At 44.5% G+C, this 16,942-nt stretch overlaps 1 protein-coding gene across 1 annotated transcript; it reads left to right on the forward strand.

Moving 5' to 3' along the window:
• Positions 1–12,984: 12,984 nt before the first annotated feature.
• Positions 12,985–15,997, forward strand: LOC105261224 (arginine-fifty homeobox). The gene is made up of 3 exons (XM_045046917.1): positions 12,985–13,003; positions 14,323–14,474; positions 15,506–15,997. Exons 1-3 carry the CDS (start codon positions 12,985–12,987, stop codon positions 15,860–15,862), a joined length of 528 nt encoding a protein of 175 aa, XP_044902852.1. The 3' UTR covers positions 15,863–15,997.
• Positions 15,998–16,942: the final 945 nt, after the last annotated feature.

Here is a 16,942-nt window from a genome sequence, read left to right on the forward strand (position 1 = left end):
ATGTTGGCATTCAGTTTACAGCCACCCAGAACCTCCCACCCAGAACCCCCAGATCCTCTGCTTCCATGTTGGCATTCAGTTTACAGCCATCCAGAACCTTCCACCCAGAACCCCCAGATCCTCGACTTCCACCTTGGCATTCAGTTTACAGCCATCCAGAACCTTCCACCCAGAACCCCCAGATCCTCGACTTCCACCTTGGCATTCAGTTTACAGCCATCCAGAACCTTCCACCCAGAACCCCCAGATCCTCGACTTCCACCTTGGCATTCAGTTTACAGCCATCCAGAACCTTCCACCCAGAACCCCCAGATCCTCGACTTCCACCTTGGCATTCAGTTTACAGCCATCCAGAACCTTCCACCCAGAACCCCCAGATCCTCGACTTCCACCTTGGCATTCAGTTTACAGCCATCCAGAACCTTCCACCCAGAACCCCCAGATCCTCGACTTCCACCTTGGCATTCAGTTTACAGCCATCCAGAACCTGCCACCCAGAACCCCCAGATCCTCAACTTCCATCTTGGCATTCAGTTTACAGCCATCCAGAACCTTCCACCCAGAACCCCCAGATCCTCGACTTCCACCTTGGCATTCAGTTTACAGCCATCCAGAACCTTCCACCCAGAACCCCCAGATCCTCGACTTCCACCTTGGCATTCAGTTTACAGCCATCCAGAACCTTCCACCCAGAACCCCCAGATCCTCGACTTCCATCTTGGCATTCAGTTTACAGCCATCCAGAACCTTCCACCCAGAACCCCCAGATCCTCGACTTCCACCTTGGCATTCAGTTTACAGCCATCCAGAACCTTCCACCCAGAACCCCCAGATCCTCGACTTCCACCTTGGCATTCAGTTTACAGCCATCCAGAACCTTCCACCCAGAACCCCCAGATCCTCCTGTTCTATCTTGGCATTCAGTTTATACCCATCCAGAACCCATAGGTCCAACTGTTCCATGTTGGCATTCAGTTTACAGCCACCCAGAACCTTCCACCCAGAACCCCCAGATCCTCGACTTCCATCTTGGCATTCAGTTTACAGCCACCCAGAACCTTCCACCCAGAACCCCCAGATCCTCCTGTTCTATCTTGGCATTCAGTTTATACCCATCCAGAACCCATATGTCCAACTGTTCCATGTTGGCATTCAGTTTACAGCCACCCAGAACCTTCCACCCAGAACCCCCAGATCCTCGACTTCCATCTTGGCATTCAGTTTACAGCCACCCAGAACCTTCCACCCAGAACCCCCAGATCCTCCTGTTCTATCTTGGCATTCAGTTTATACCCATCCAGAACCCATAGGTCCAACTTTTCCATGTTGGCATTCAGTTTACAGCCATCCTGAACCTCCCACCCAGAACCCCCAGATCCTCGACTTCCAGCTTGGCATTCAGTTTACAACCATCCAGAACCTTCCACCCAGAACCCCCAGATCCTCGACTTCCATCTTGGCATTCAGTTTACAGCCATCCAAAACCTTCCACCCAGAACCCCCAGATCCTCCTCTTCCATCTCAGCAGTTTCCAATCTTAAAAAAAAAAAAAAAAGAGTTTTACAATTTCTCTCTTGTGTGTTTGTGTGTGTTTTTGTTTTGTTTTTACAATAAGAGGATTTGCTGAGGGAAGGGTCAGAGATCTGGTTGGAAGACAGAGAAGGAGGATAAAGGGTGTGTCATGTCCTTTAAGAGATGCTGAAATAGCAGTGGGGGCAGGCACACCGGAGAGCTGAAGCTGAGGAGTCTCCTGGGTAAGGTGTCTTGAGATGTTGGGGGCCCTGTGGTCTCGCCTGGGTGTGAGACTGGGAGACTGTTGGTTCTTGGGGCTTTGCCAGACCTCCTGTTGGTCACCTGGCCAGGTGTATCTTAATGACTAGCACTTGGGGCATTGCTTGCCTTGGCCAGAAGAATCCCTAAGCAATGTATGTGGGTTAATTAGTTGAGCTGGGTCTGTAACAGGACTTGAAGCCTGGATGTGTTTCCTCGGGGACTTTTTGACTCTAAGTCTAGGAAGATGGAGTGAATCCAGAAGTTCTCAACCAGGGTTCATCCCTGCCTTGGGGGGCAGTGAATAGGACAGCTCTCCCGTAACAAGGATTTATTCAGCCCCAACACCACAGGTACACTTACAAACCCTGGATAAAATGCACAAGCATCTGGGCTGAGATAAGGTGGGGGGTGGGGAGGGTGGGGGGAGGGCAAGAAGGTTTAGGAAAAGGGTTTGCTTGTAGGGGCGACTTGGTGGTTTAGTTGGTTGAGTGCTGACTTCGACTCAGGTCATGATCTCACAGTTCATGAGTCAGAGCCTGGCATCGGGCTCTGTGCTGATAGCTCAGAGTCTGGAGCCTGCTTTGGGTCTGTGTCTCCCTCTTTCTCTGCCCTTCCCCCACTCGTACTTGGACTCTCTCTCTCTCGAAAATAAAATAAAAAACCTTAAAAAAAAAAAAAGGAAAAGGGCTTGCTTTCCAAGGGATGGACCAAATTTTAGAGGAAGAAAAGGGGTCGCTTTTCCGTGAATGATAAACAGGAATTGGAAGAATATGTCCACACTGGGGGACAAAGGAAACCCAATTCCCTTTTGTTAACATACAAATACAAAATAAAAAGATATACAGCAAAATCTGTGATTTTTTTTTTTCTAAGCCAGTCCAGGCTTTTCCTGCGTCATTACATCTTATGAACTTAGAGTTAGTCGTCTGCTGATGTGCATGGAAATGCTTGTATTTTTAAGTTTTTTGATTACTAAGGCCTAAATGACATATAGTAAAAATAACTTTTTAGTGATTTTACATTTTTATGCTTTTTAGGTTTATAAGTTCAGACAGTCATGTGTCCCCCCACTAAAGATACAGAATGGTGTTATTCCATTTCCCTTGGGAACTGCCCATATGCTTTGTCCCTAGAGTTCAGGCTTTTTCCTATTGATGTCCCATAATAGAATCATATAGTTTGTAGATTTTGGAGTCTGGCTTCTCTCACTCAGCAAAGGGCATTCATCCATGTTGGTTCCATTTTCTTGCAGAGTCATAGTTATCATGTGGATGTACAAAGGTTTTTAAAGTCCTTTTAGCTGTTGAGGGGAATTTTGGTTGTTTTTAGTTTTTGTCCATTTTAAATGAAGCTTCTGTAAGCATTCTATATAAGGTTTTGTGGGAACACTATGTGTTCACGTGGTCAGATATGTGGGGATGGAATGGATGGGTCGGAGATGTGTATGACTAGCTTTCAAAGGAACAGAGGAACTTTTGGGACGCCTGGGTGGCTCAGTCGGTTAAGCATCTGACTTCCGCTCTGGTCATGATCTCAGGGCTCATGAATTTGAGCCCTGCATTGAGCTCTATGCTGACAGTTCAGAGTCTGGAGCCTGCTTCAGATTCTGTGTCTCTCTCCTCTCTCTCTGCTCCTCCCCTGGTAGCACTCTATCTCTCTCTCAAAAATAAATAAAAACTTAAAAAATACTTAAAATAAGGAACGGAGGAACTTTTTACCAAGGTAGCTGGTAGATTTTACATATCCAACAGCAAGGTAGGAGAACTCCCGTTCCTAAACACTGGGTATTGTCTGCCTTTTAAGCCATTCTAAAAGCGTAAGTGATATCGTATTATGGTTTTACTTTACTTTTCTCTAAGAGCATGGCATGGCGTCTTTTTGAGCATCTTGTCATAGGCTTATATCTCCGTAGTGTCTGCTCATGGGTTATTTGCTTTTCTATTACTGAGTTATGGGAACTCTTTTTGTATTCTGGATTTAAGTCATCAGAAATGTGATTTGCAAACATTGCTATCTGGCTGTGTGGGTTGTCTTTTTTGTTCTCTTAAGAGTGTATCTTGGGGGCGCCTGGGTGGCTCAGTTGGTTAAGCATCCAACTCTTGCTTTTGACACAGGTCATGATCTCACGGTCACAAGATGGAGTCCACGCTCAGCCTGGAGCTTAAGATTTTCCCTCCCTCCTCTCTGCTCCTCCCCCACTTGTGCTCACGCTCTCTCTCAAAATAAATAAAAATAAGTTTACAAAGTACATATTCTGAAGCTAAGTCATTTTTAATTTAATTAAAAAAATTTTTAATGTTTATTTATTTTTGAGACACAGAGAGACAGAGCATGAACAGGGGGAGGGTCAGAGAGAGAGGGAGACACAGAATCTGAAACAGGCTCCAGGCTCTGAGCTGTCAGCACAGAGCCTGATGCGGGGCTCGAACTCACAGACCACAAGATCATGACCTGAGCTGAAGCCTGACGCTCAACCGACTGAGCCACCCAGGCGCCCCTCATTTTTAATTTTAATGAAGTCCAAAAAAAAAAAATTGTCTATCTTAGAGGACCTGGCTGGCTCTGTCAGGAGGAGGCCCACGCTGGGTGTGGACATTACTTGAAACTAAAATCTTAAAAAAAAAAAAAAAACCCTATCTCAAAATCCTTTAATACTGAGGATGTTATATACATATATATATAATATGTATTTTATATACATATAAATTTATATATATATATATAAATTTTATATACATATACATTTATATGTATATAAAATATGTAATACCGAGGCTACCTGGAGATTGTGTAGGCTGGTACTTTGGAAGCAGAATAAATAAGATTTTCATTTTTAAGTAGATTTAGCTACCTGCCTACTCTATAGAGCCTTTCTCATGGCTCAGGGCAATAAACCCTTACTCTTGTATACAAGGCATTGATATTTTTGTCTTTGCTTATCTCTTCATCTTCATCCCTTTAAAATGTAGCTGGTTCTTATCTTTTCACCCACCAACCATAACGCCCATTGCTTACCCATAACACCCACTGCTTACATAGTCCTCCAAATGCACTGGGCACTATTCTTACTCTATCAATGCATTTAATCCACACAAGAACACTCTGAGGTAGGAACAATTATTTCCATTTCGCTGATGAGTCAAGGAGAAGCTAAAATCAGTTTGACCTTCATGTCCTGTTCCATTCCAGAAATGCAACTTCAACCCTCATGGTCAAGGTCAAGGGTCTGTTTGTTTTTTTTTTTTAATGTAGTGAAAAAACACATAACTTTAATTTTTTTATTTTAATTATTTTAACTTTTTTAATGTTTACTTATTTTTTGAGAGAGACAGTGTGAGCAGGGAGGGTCAGACAGATGGAGACAGAGAATCTGAAGCAGGCTCCAGGCTCTGAGCTGTTAGCACAGAGCCCGACGTGGCACTTGAACTCATGAACTGTGAGGTCATGACCTGAGCCAAAGTCAGACACTTAACTGAATGAGCCACCCAGGCACCCCAAAACATGTAACTTTAAATTTGCCACCATAACCATTTTTTAAGTGTAGACTTTGTTAGTGTTAGGTTCATTCACATGGTTGTGTAGCAAATCTCTGGAACTTTTTCTTAATCTCCTAAAACTGACTCTATACCCACGCCAAAGGAACGCCTCCCCTCCCCCTGGCCCTTGGCAACCACTTTTGGACTTTGTTTCTAGGATTTTGTTTCTAGGATTTTGACTGCTTTAGATGCTTCATGGGTGGATTCATACCATATTTTCCTTCTGTGGTTGGCTTATTTCGCTTAGCCTAATGTCCTCAAGTTTCATCCATGTTTTCCCATAGGACAAGATTTTTTTTTAATTTCTGAGGAAACTCCATACTGTTGTCCATAATGGGTGTACCATCCAACAGTGTGCAAGAAGTCTTTTTTGGGACGGGAGGTGCAGGTCTTTATTTTTAATCCCCAAATGATTCTTAGCAATCTACCTTTGAAGAATGCATCCTCATATTTACAAAGAGGTACACACAATTCAGTTCATGCCAGGATTCATGTGAGCAAAAAGCATGGAAACAATATAAATGTCCATGTGCAGAGTTCTGGTAACCTATATCACAGTATGTTTCTACTTTGGAGTTTCTGTGGCTCTTAAAAGTCTTGGCATAGACCAATGTTCCAGACTTATTTTTAAGCAGGAGATTAGTTGCTAAACAAGATATAGAACATGATAAAATTTATACTTAAAGTTTGCTTTATTTAAACATGTCTTTGGGGGGCCCCTGGGTGACTGAGTCAGTTAAGTGTCTGACTTCAGCTCAGGTCATGATCTCACGGCTCTTGGGTTTGAGTCCTGCGTTGGGCTCTATGCTGACAGCTCAGAGCCTGGAGCCTGTTTTCTGTGTCTCTCTCTTTGCCCCTCCCCCACCTCAAATAAATGAATAAACATTAAAAAAATATATTTAGTAGTGCTTAAGAATGGAAAGTTACTTAAACTCAAAATAACTTAAAAAAATTTTTTTTAATGTTTTTAAATTTATTTTTGAGACAGAGACAGAGCATGAGCAGGGGAGGGGCAGAGAGAGAGAGGGAGACACAGAATTCGAAGCAGGCTACAGGCTCTGAGCTGTCAGCACAGAGCCCGACGTGGGACTTGAACTCACAGACCATGAGATCATGACCTGAGCCAAAGTCGGATGCTTAACCGACTGAGCCACCCAGGCGCCCCAAAATTACTTCTTGAAACTCATCTAGACACTTCTTTTAAGGTAACGCGTGGGACAGAGGAATGCCAGATCTTTCTCTGAACATTTACAAATGTCTTTTGTTTTTCTATGTGGAAAGAATATTTGCTAGGGTGCCTGGGTGGCTCAGTCGGTTAGGCATCTGATTCTTGGTTTGTGAGTTTGAGCCCTACATCGGGCTCTGTGCTGATAGTGTGGAGTCTGCTTGGATTTCTCTCTCTACACCTCTCTCTCTCTCTCTCTCTCTCAAAATAAATAAATAAATATAAAAGAATTTTTTTAATACAAGTAAGAGAAAAAATATTTGCTGTTGATTTGAATTTTTTTTTTTTTGCCAGATAATCCAGTCAAGCTTTCTTCATTCTTTAGCAGTCTAGAGGACCTTAGAATGGATGTACCTTATTTTAGAAACACTTATGTTAGAGGTAAGCACTTAAAGTAGTTCCTACTTTGTTTTTTTTTTTTTTTTTAGAGTAAGCCTTAACCTCAACATGGGGCTTGAACCCATAACCTGGAGATCAAGAGTTGCATGCTCCACTGACTGAGCCACCCAGGCACCTGCACATTTTAATTTTTTTAATGTTTATTCATTTTTGAAAGGCAGAGAGAGACAGAGCACAAGCAGGGGTGGAGGAGAGAGAGGGGGACACAGAATCTGAAGCAGGCCACAGGCTCCGAGCCGTCAACACAGAGCCTGATGCAGGGCTCAAACCCACGAAGCATGAGATCATGACCTGAGCCGAAGTTGGATGCTTAACCCACTGAGCCACCCAGGCACCCCTACGTATGCAAACTCAAATGACTGCTGAGGAACTTGGCACACTATGATTATTTTCGCTTTGGGAGCATTACGTCATCATTTTCTCTGAAGTTAATCATCCTTTTGGTCGTTTGCTTAGATTTCTATGTTTCTATCACTAATTCATGGCATCTTTTCCCCAGTGATCTAGATCTTGCCTTCCTTCCTTCATTCATTTATTCATTCATTCATTCATTCATTCATTCATTCATTCATTCTTTATCTCTACACTCAATGTCAGGCTCAAACTCTGAGATCAAAAGTCACATGCTCTTCCAACTGAAACAGTCAGGCGCCCCCCGGCCTTAGTGCATTGAAACACATCAGGCTTTAGGTCAATTTTATGTCCTTGACTTGGCTCCAGGGGGAACTTGGTTCTTTATGCTGGATGAGCACATATTATTTGGCATCTCCTTCACCATATTCCTAGGAACTTTCCCGCTTCTGGAAATCCAAGATACAACCATCCCAACAACCCCCTGGCCTCCAGTGAATGTCCTACCTACCTGCTACGAAGGGAATGGTTTTCACCAGAGAAGCGGAGCCCCAGAAGGCCAGCCTCCCATCTTGGAGGCTGTCTTTGCCAAGGAGCAGCACCATGTACCTCTGCATTTGGCTGTAGCTCATTTTTCAGAGAAGAAAGTGAGGGCTCCAGATGGGTCAAGAGGGCACCTCCTGGAACACGGACAATCTTTCAACATATTTCCAGGGGAAATCAAGGTATTGCTTCTCTCTAGGAAAACAATTTCCCAATGCAAACAAAAACTATATTTTAACATTGAAACTATAATCAGTAGTCTTTTCTTCTTTTAAAAAAAATTTAAAATATTTATTTTTGAGAGGGAGAGACAGAGTGAGCAAGAGAGGGGCAGAGAGAGAGGGAGACACAGAATCTGGGCAGGCTCCAGGCTCTGAACTGTCAGCACAGAGCCAGACACAGGGCTCGAACCCACGAACCACAAGATCATGACCTGAGCCAAAGTTGGATACTTAACTGACTGAGCCACCCAGGTGCCCCAATAGTCTTAATGGGAAGGGGACTTCAAACATGAAAAAAAATCAAACATTTCCCTTGAGACTCCTGTCTAAGCACCCCCTACCTTTACCCCTTTCCAGCCTCTCTCATTCTGTAGGTGACTGAGTACAATTTGGTTACTCCAGAGGTAACCATTCATTATGGATTATGAATACAGAATTCATAATCTCTTCCCTCATACAGTCAATCTTACTAAAAATAACAGCATACTAAAGAAGCCTCAACACATCACACAATTGATATCACATGGACCCTATTTTCCAAAGCAATGCATATAACAAAAATGCAACGCAGAATTCCTGTGTGGCTAAGTCAGTTGAACGTCTGACTCTTGATTTTGGCTCAGGACATGATCCCAGGGTCCTGGGATTGAGCCCCGAGTCAGGTTCTGCTTAAGATTCTCTCCCTCCCTCTCTCTCTCTCTCTCCTTCTGCCCTTTATCCCTGTTTGCTTTCTCATACTCTATTCTTTTTTTTAATGTTTATTTATCTTTGACAGAGAGAGAGAGAGAGAGAGAGACGGAGCACAAGTGGTGGAGGGACAGAGAGAGAGGGAGACACGGAATCCCAAGCAGGCTTCAGGCTCTGAGCTGTCAGCACAGAGCCTGATGGCCCAATGTGGGGCTTGAACTCATGAACGGTGAGATCATGACCTGAGCCAAAGTCCAACACTTAACCAACCGAGCCACCCAGGCACCCCTCTCATGCTGTCTCTAAAAAAAAGCGGGGGGAGGGTAGGAGCCTGGGTGACTCAGTCGTTTAAGCTTCCGACTCTTGGTTTCAGCTCAAGTCATGATCTCACAGTTGGTGAGTTTGAGCCCCGCATCGGGCTCTGTGCTGACACTGTGGACCTTGCTTGGGATTCTCTCTCTCTCTCTCTCTCTCTCTCCCTCTCCACCCCTCCCATGCTCTCTCCCAAAATAAATAAATAAACTTAAAAAAATGCAATAGCCAAAAGACAGAAACAATCCACATAGCGATCAATGGCGCGAACTTATAAACAAAATGTGATATATAGATACGATAGAATAGACTATTATCTAGCCTCAAAAAGCTAGGAAATCCTGACACATGCGACCATATGGATGAGTCCCAAAGATGTCCTGTGAAACACTGAGGTGAAGCAAGCTGCTCCCCAAAGTATAAATATTGTGCAATTTCACTTAGACAAAGTACCTAGATTGGTCAAGTTCATACAGACAGAAAGTAGAATGGTAACTGTCAGGGTGTGGGGGTGTGTGTGGGGGAAATATCAAGTTATTGTTTTATTAATGGGGACAGAGTTTGTTTGGGAATATGAAAAAGTTCTGGTGACGGACAGTGGTGATCATTGTACAAAGGTGTGAACGTACGTGTTGGCACTGACCTGTACACTTAAAAATGATAAACAACGGTAAATGCTATGTATATTTTACTACAATAAAAAAAAAAGTAACACAATGAAATAAAAAAACAAACAGGAGTAAACTCAAAGATGGGAGCCCCCATCCACCTGGAAACCAAAAGAAAATGAGAAATGTAGGACCATGGGACAGCAAAGTAATTGTACTTTAGAGTTTTTATAGCCAAAGCCTCAAAAAAAAATTTTAATGGTTATTTATTTTTGAGACAGAGACAGACAGAGCATGAACAGGGGAGGGGCAGAGAGAGAGGAAGACAGAATCCAAAGCAGGCTCCAGGCTCTGAGCTGTCAGCACAGAGACTGACGTGGGGCTCGAACTCACGGACCGCGAGATCATGACCTGAGCCAAAGTCAGATGCTGAGCCAACTGAGCCACCCAGGCACCCCTAAAGCTTTTATAAACCCAAAGACATAGGAGTGATGACTAAAATGGGAAAGTAGGCAGTGATAAAATAAGAACAGAAATTAAAGTAAAAGAGCACAATAGAGAGTTCCTGTTTTCGTGTTGGTCTTTTTGGCACCAAGTTTGGGATTTTTGGACGGCACGGAGCCTGCAATAAACGCATGTGCAGAGATCTCTCACAGAGTGCAGCGACTTTGTGGACATCTGGAGAGCCTGTGGTGGAAGTCACCAAGGATTACTCAGATTAGATCCTAATGAAGCATGTATCTGGATTACCCAAATGGAGCCATACTCTGACACATGGGATGAAGGACAGAATCACAGATTTTGATGACAGTTATGATCTTTACCATATACCCTTCCCTTCAGACGGTCATGGCCGTGGGGAACTTCCAGAACAATTCAAACAGAAGCCCCATTCTGACCATTCTCCTCCCTTTCCTTATGTTAAGACAAGGATCGGTGTCATTCACAAAGAGGAGATCATCTTAATCCAACCAAAGCTGGTACTGAAGATATGCAGAAAACACAACAGTAGGTATTTGCAACCCTGGGTTGCAACCCTGCAACCCAGTAGGATCCAGCAGACCCCAAAATATTTCAGACGGCACCCTAGGGATCTGTAGGTAATCAGGGGCTGGTGGAAGTTGCCCAGGTGATTCTATCTGAAATAGCTAGTGACCCCCAACTCGTCAGACTTCATAATAAACTACGAATCTGCTTTGAAGATTTTACTAAAAGGTATGAGGATGTCTTAAGGAAAACAAAGGGGCGCCTGGCTGGCTCAGTCAGTAGAGCATGCAAGTCTTGATCTTGGGGTTGTGAATTCAAGGTCCACAATGGGTACAGAACTTACATTAAAAAAAAAAACAAGTAAACCAATAGCTTCACTGGGACAGATCAAAAGGGGTATCCAAGGGACCTGGAGAGAAACTGTGGTTTCCTTACAGAGATCTCACAGCCTCTGATAAACAAAAATCCCTCAGTCCTACAAGGTCACCTGCCAAAGAGATTCCTTCGGTCCAATGAGCCTTGCAAACATACACTTGCCTCATTCAAACTTATATTACTATTTACAGATTTCATTTTGGAACCAGGTGGTGACACTTATTTTAAAGATGCTATTAAATATGAGAATGCTCACACTAAAAAAAGAAAAAAAAGGATGAATAAAATGAGCTCTTTGAGGGCTACTAAATACTGAACAAGAACATAGAAAAAGGCACCAAAAAACATATTAGAAAAAAAATATATAAATCAAATTTTTAAAAAATAGAGGTATGTAAAGAGATGTGTTAAAGACTATTAAAAATAAAATATGAAAATTTGAGGCATCTGGGTGGCTCAGTCAGTTAAGTGTCCAACTCTTGATTTTGGCTCAGGTAATGATCTCACAGTTTGTGGGTTTGAGCCCTGTTTCCGGCTCTGTGCTGACAAGGGTGGAGCCTGCTTGGGATTCTCTCTCTCCTTCTCTCTCTCCCCCTGCCCCTGCTCATGCTCTCTCCCCTCAAAATAAATAAACTTAAAATAAAGTATGAAAAGGAATATAAAATTTTTTGGCTAATAAATGCAAAAACAGAAAAATTGGACAATTTTCCGGAAAGATATTTAAAAAAAAAAAGGAAAGAAAAGGAAGAAAAACAATGACCCCATTGACTGACCTATAATGAAGTCGACCAGGGGATCACCAAACTTTTTCTGTAAGGGGGCAGATAGTTAATATTTTCTGTTTTGCAGACCAGACTATAGAATGTAAACAAAGGACCAACATCAACTTTGGCCAATGGGCTGTGGGTTGTCAATTCTTGAAGTACTTAACTAACTGAATTGAACTCAGACCTTGCACTTCTAAAAATAATTGAGGCCACAATATAGCAAAGGCTCCCCTCAGCTCACCTACCCCTTTCCTAATCCTCACGATAGCTAGATAGTGTCACTGATTGAAAAAGAAAGAAAAATCACAAAAATTCATGAGCCTGGAGTCACCTGGACGTCAAATTTTAAAAATATTATGAAGAAAAAAAATAAAAAATAATATTATGAAAAAGAAAATTATGGGCAGACACATTTCTTAACGCAGATGTGAAATCAATTAAGCAAAATTTTGGTCCAGATCAACGATGATTAACAAAAACAGCAATTTAATATTAACAAATGACTGACGGTGGGCAAGGGGGGATGCGGACCTTAGCAACCCAGGACTGGTTTTGTATTATAAAGTGTATGTGATGATCATCGACGTAGCAGGTTCATTGCTAACAATATGACACAACTTTCGATAGATGCAGAGGTAATGTAGGAAATACTTCAAATTTAAATATTGGCAAAAAGATCTGAATCGATGACGGTTTCACATCCCAGGCACTACTGACGTCGGGGACTGGATAATTTTCTGTTGTAGGGGGCTGTTCTGTACATTGTAGGATGCTTAATAGCATCTCTGTCTTCTACCTTCTGGAAGTCAGTATTTCTCTCCTCCTCCCCACTCAGTTGTGACGCCCAAAAATATTTCCAGAATTAGTCCCATAAAAATATTTCATATCATGCCAGTATCATGACAAAATCCAGCCAAACTGGTCTTTTCTTTATATATGCACTTACTGTTCCCCTACTGTCCTGGGGTCTTACTAATGCGGCCATTGGCTGGGGCCCCATTGCACCCCAGTGTTCTTTACACTGGGCTCTGGAAGCTTTTATTGAGTGGATTGAGTGAGGGAGTGGCCTTTCAGAAGAGGCAGGGTGGGTCTGGAGAAATGTAGGAAGGGCATGGTTGGATTTACACCCCTTCTGTTCCCACTCAGAGAACGTTTGAGAACAGCACACCTGAACAACGACTCCCCAATAGCCAAGCAGAAATGGCGGACCAGAGGGCAGGTAAGCTGGAGGTGGCCACGAGGGGCCCTAATTTGTATTTGCCAACTACAGTGATTTAAATACTTCGAGGGGTGCCTGGGTGGCTCAGTCTGTTGAGCGTCCGACTTTGACTCAGGTCATGATTTCACAGTCCATGAGTTCGAGCCCCACATTGGGCTCTGTGCTGACAGCTCAGAGCCTAGAGCCTGCTTTGGATTCTGTGTCTTCCTCTCTCTTTGCCCCTTCTCCGTTCATGCTGTCTCTCCCCAAAATACTTCAAAAGTGGTGGATTTCAAGCTGCCAATGCATAGAGGTTCGCCAGCCAGTATGAGCCGACTCGAGCACACCACTGAAGGTGATGGGTTCCCAACACCAGTTGGGAAGTTATCCCCTTGTTTCACCTGGAATAATTTATTAGATCGTGGAATTATCTTTCCTTAAAAATTAGTAGACTGTACCCATTTTATCCCCCATGTCATAGTTTGGGTGGAACTGTGATTATTTAATTTTCTTTTGAGCTTAATAAAGTCTCAGAGTCTAAACTTTTTGTTGGGCCAAATTTGGTAAAAAAGAGCGCCTGGGCGGGCCAGTCGGTTGAATGCCCAACTCTTGATTTTGGCTCGGGTCATGATCTCATGGTTCGTGGGATCGAGCTCCGCATCAGGCTCTGCACTGACAACTTGGAGCCTGCAGCATGCTTCCAATTCTGTGTCTCCCTCTCTCTCTGCCCTCCCCCCACCCCCCACCACTGCTTGTACTCAGTCTGTCTCTCAAAAATAAATAAATGTTAAAAAAATTTTTTTTAAAATAAACAGGGGATAGTGAGACATCTAGAAGACACTGCTTTCTTGAATCAAAAAGAACAAACTATAGCCTCTAAAGAAGCAAAAAGGATGCCAATTTCCAGCAGTGGGAGACAGAAAGTAGACAGAGCACTCAAAAACTGGTCTTCTCTCTTGCTTTCTTAAGTTTATTTATTTTGAGAGACAGAGAGAAAGAGACAGGAGAGAGGAGAGAAATATCCCAACAAGGCTCCACTGTCAGTAGCCCAACATGGGGCTTGAACCCACGAAACCATGAGATCATGACCTGAGCCAAAATCAAGAGTCAGGTGCCTAACTGACTGAACCGCCCGGGGTGGGGGTGGGGCCTGGTCTTCTCTTGTTTAGAACAGATTTTCAAGGGAGTCAGAGCTGAGTGGAAAACAAAGTCCCAGGGCAAACAGCTGGGACAGTAAGGGGACAGGGACAGTAAGGGGACAGACTGCATTCTAGAGTCTGTGATCATGGTGCATGGAGACATGGCAGGTGCGGGCTAACCAAACGTCCCCCTCTCCACAGCCAAACCAAAGAGGAGAAGCCGAGAGCGTACCTCGTTCACCTCTCATCAGAAGGCGGAACTGGAGGCTCTGTTTAGCCTCACTCAGTTCCCAGATTATGTCACCCAGGAGTTGCTGGCCTCAAAGATTCACTTACAATACACCGTGGTGCAGGTCTGACCCTCTGGAGGGGGGCGTGCTCCCCAGATCCTTCTCCTGCATGCCTGCTCCCTCCCTCTCCCTTCTCTCTGCCCCATGACCAAATAATCACGACTAATCTTCCCTTTAGGGAGCAAGTGTTAATAACCTGACTCCTGTGCTAGACACGTTCTGTGTTTTCACCCTCAGAAACAGACCCATTGACACAGGAGATAAACGGAGGCTCAGAATGGCAAGGTAGCTTCCCTAGGTTCAAGCCCGCTAAGTTGTAAAGATGGAACTCTCTCTAAGTGTGGAGCACTTGTCCTAAACTGTGCCTTCCACAAAGCCCCAAAGAGAAGAAGGGCCACTGTTTGCTGAGGCTTGTCCCTGGGGCTTGCTCGGTGAGGGTGCAAATAAGAAACCAGCCAGAGGTCTCCAGCTAGAATCACACCAAGGGCATATCAGATCCCTTCTGGAATGCCTTTTTTTTTTTTTTTTAAGTTTATTTATTTATTTTGAGAGAGAGAGAGACAGAGCACACAAGCATGGGAGGGGCTGAGACAGGGAGGGAGACACAGAATCCAAAGCAGGCTCCAGGCTCTGAGCTGTCAGCACAGAGCCTGACTTGGGGCTTGAATGCACAAACCGTTAAGATCATGACCTGAGCCGAAACTGGATGCTTAAATGCCTGAGCCATCCAAAGGCCCCTGGAATGCTCCTTTTTTTGTGTGAATCTTTCCCAAAGACTACCAAAGACACTTCTCAAGGACTCTGAGGCCAGACTCCATACTCTATTCTGTCCTCTGAAGTCCTGACCCTTTATCCCACAGAGAGCTCACGGCATATGGCCGCTGCCTCCCCACTCCTGCTCTGGGGTCCAAGCCCTGCCTTGTTCCCTTCTTTCTTCTTCTTTCTCCATCCTCGCCACCCTGGCCACGGGTGAGACACGGCTCCTACCCCGCCTCAGATACAGTGGGCAGAAGCCCCCTCCCCGCCAAGAACCTGCTCTCCAAGGAAGATAAAGGATCAATTTCTGGAATCCGTGTCCTCTGTCTTCTCCACAGGTTTGGTTTAAGAACCGCCGGGTTAAATGGAGAAAGAGCATCCAGAAAGACCAAGAAGCCGGGATCCCAGCCCCCACCCCTGCAGCCCAGAGGAACAGACCCAGGGCACCCAGACGCCTTTCCCACAGGCGGCCTGTTCTCCCCAGAGTTTCTGATGGCTCAGGGCCAGGCACCGGGAACCCAGATGGGGCTTCTCCACAGGGTGATCCTGAGCTGGACAGGCTGGTGGCTACAGTCCCCGCCTTGTCCTCTGCCCCTTATGACATAAGCCAGGTCATGGAAGCCTATGGGTGTCTGGAGGAGAGTTCCAACACGTTCAGTTGCCTTTATCAGTATCTCTCCCTGTCTGATGGCTAGCCGGAGCCCCCTGCTTGCTAGCTGGTCCTGTACGGAACCACTCTGCCTCCCTGCATCCTGCTAGCTGGTCCCGATGAAGGCTATCCCTATACCACAGGAGCAGGCTAGAGGTTCCCAAAAGCCGTCAGGATGGTTAAGCCCATAGATTTCAACAGTTACCGCTGTAGGTCACACCGAATTCACAGGGGATCCCTCCACCTTCTCTTCTCACCCCCGTTTCCCTTCGGGTGTGCTTCCACACCCGAATGTACGGGTTAGAAACATTCAGTCCTCTGTGTTCTTTTCCCTGGTAGGAAAAAAAACCCTGCGGAAACCAGAGCCCTCTGGACCCAATCTGCCATGTTAATTTTCCCATAAGAAGAAACTGTCTGCATACTGGGGTGGTCAATTTGCAAATAAAGTTGGGTTTTGCTCCAGATTTTCTGAATCTCCAGTGTTCTTATCTGTAATGTCGAAATATAATAAACCCGGTCATAGAAGGTTGTGGGGAGTGACCCTGTTCCTAGCAGATTTCAGTCTGTTTCTCCTTCTTTTTTAAAAAAAAACATTTTTTTTTTAATGTTTATTTTTGAGAGAGAGGGGGAGACACAGAATCCGAAGCAGGCTCCAGGCTCTGAGCTGTCAACACAGAGCCTAACCCAGGGCACAAACCCTCGATCCATGAGACCATGACCTGAGCCGAAGCTGGACGCTTAACCGACTCAGCCACCCAGGCACCCCAGGCATGTAAGGTTTTTAAAAATTTACTTATTTTTAGTTGTGGCAAAAGCTACATAAAACCATCGCAGCCATTTTTAAGTGTATGGTTCAGTATGTTAGTTCGGTCCCTCACATTATTGTGCAACCAAATTCCAGACCTCTTTTCATCGTGCAAAATTAAATCTCTGTCCCCATTAAACAGCAGCCCCCATTTCCCCTCCCCCCAACCCCTGGCGCCCACCATTCCACCATCGGTCACCAGGAATGTGACAACCCGAGTACCTCACAGAAGTAGAATCATCACGTCCTTGATCTAAAGGCTTATTTCACTGAGTCTTTCCTCCAGCTTCACTCCTGTTATAATATGTGTCACAATTTCCT

Source organism: Felis catus, chromosome E2 (assembly GCF_018350175.1).
Source record: "Felis catus isolate Fca126 chromosome E2, F.catus_Fca126_mat1.0, whole genome shotgun sequence".
Lineage (NCBI taxonomy): Eukaryota > Metazoa > Chordata > Mammalia > Carnivora > Felidae > Felis > Felis catus.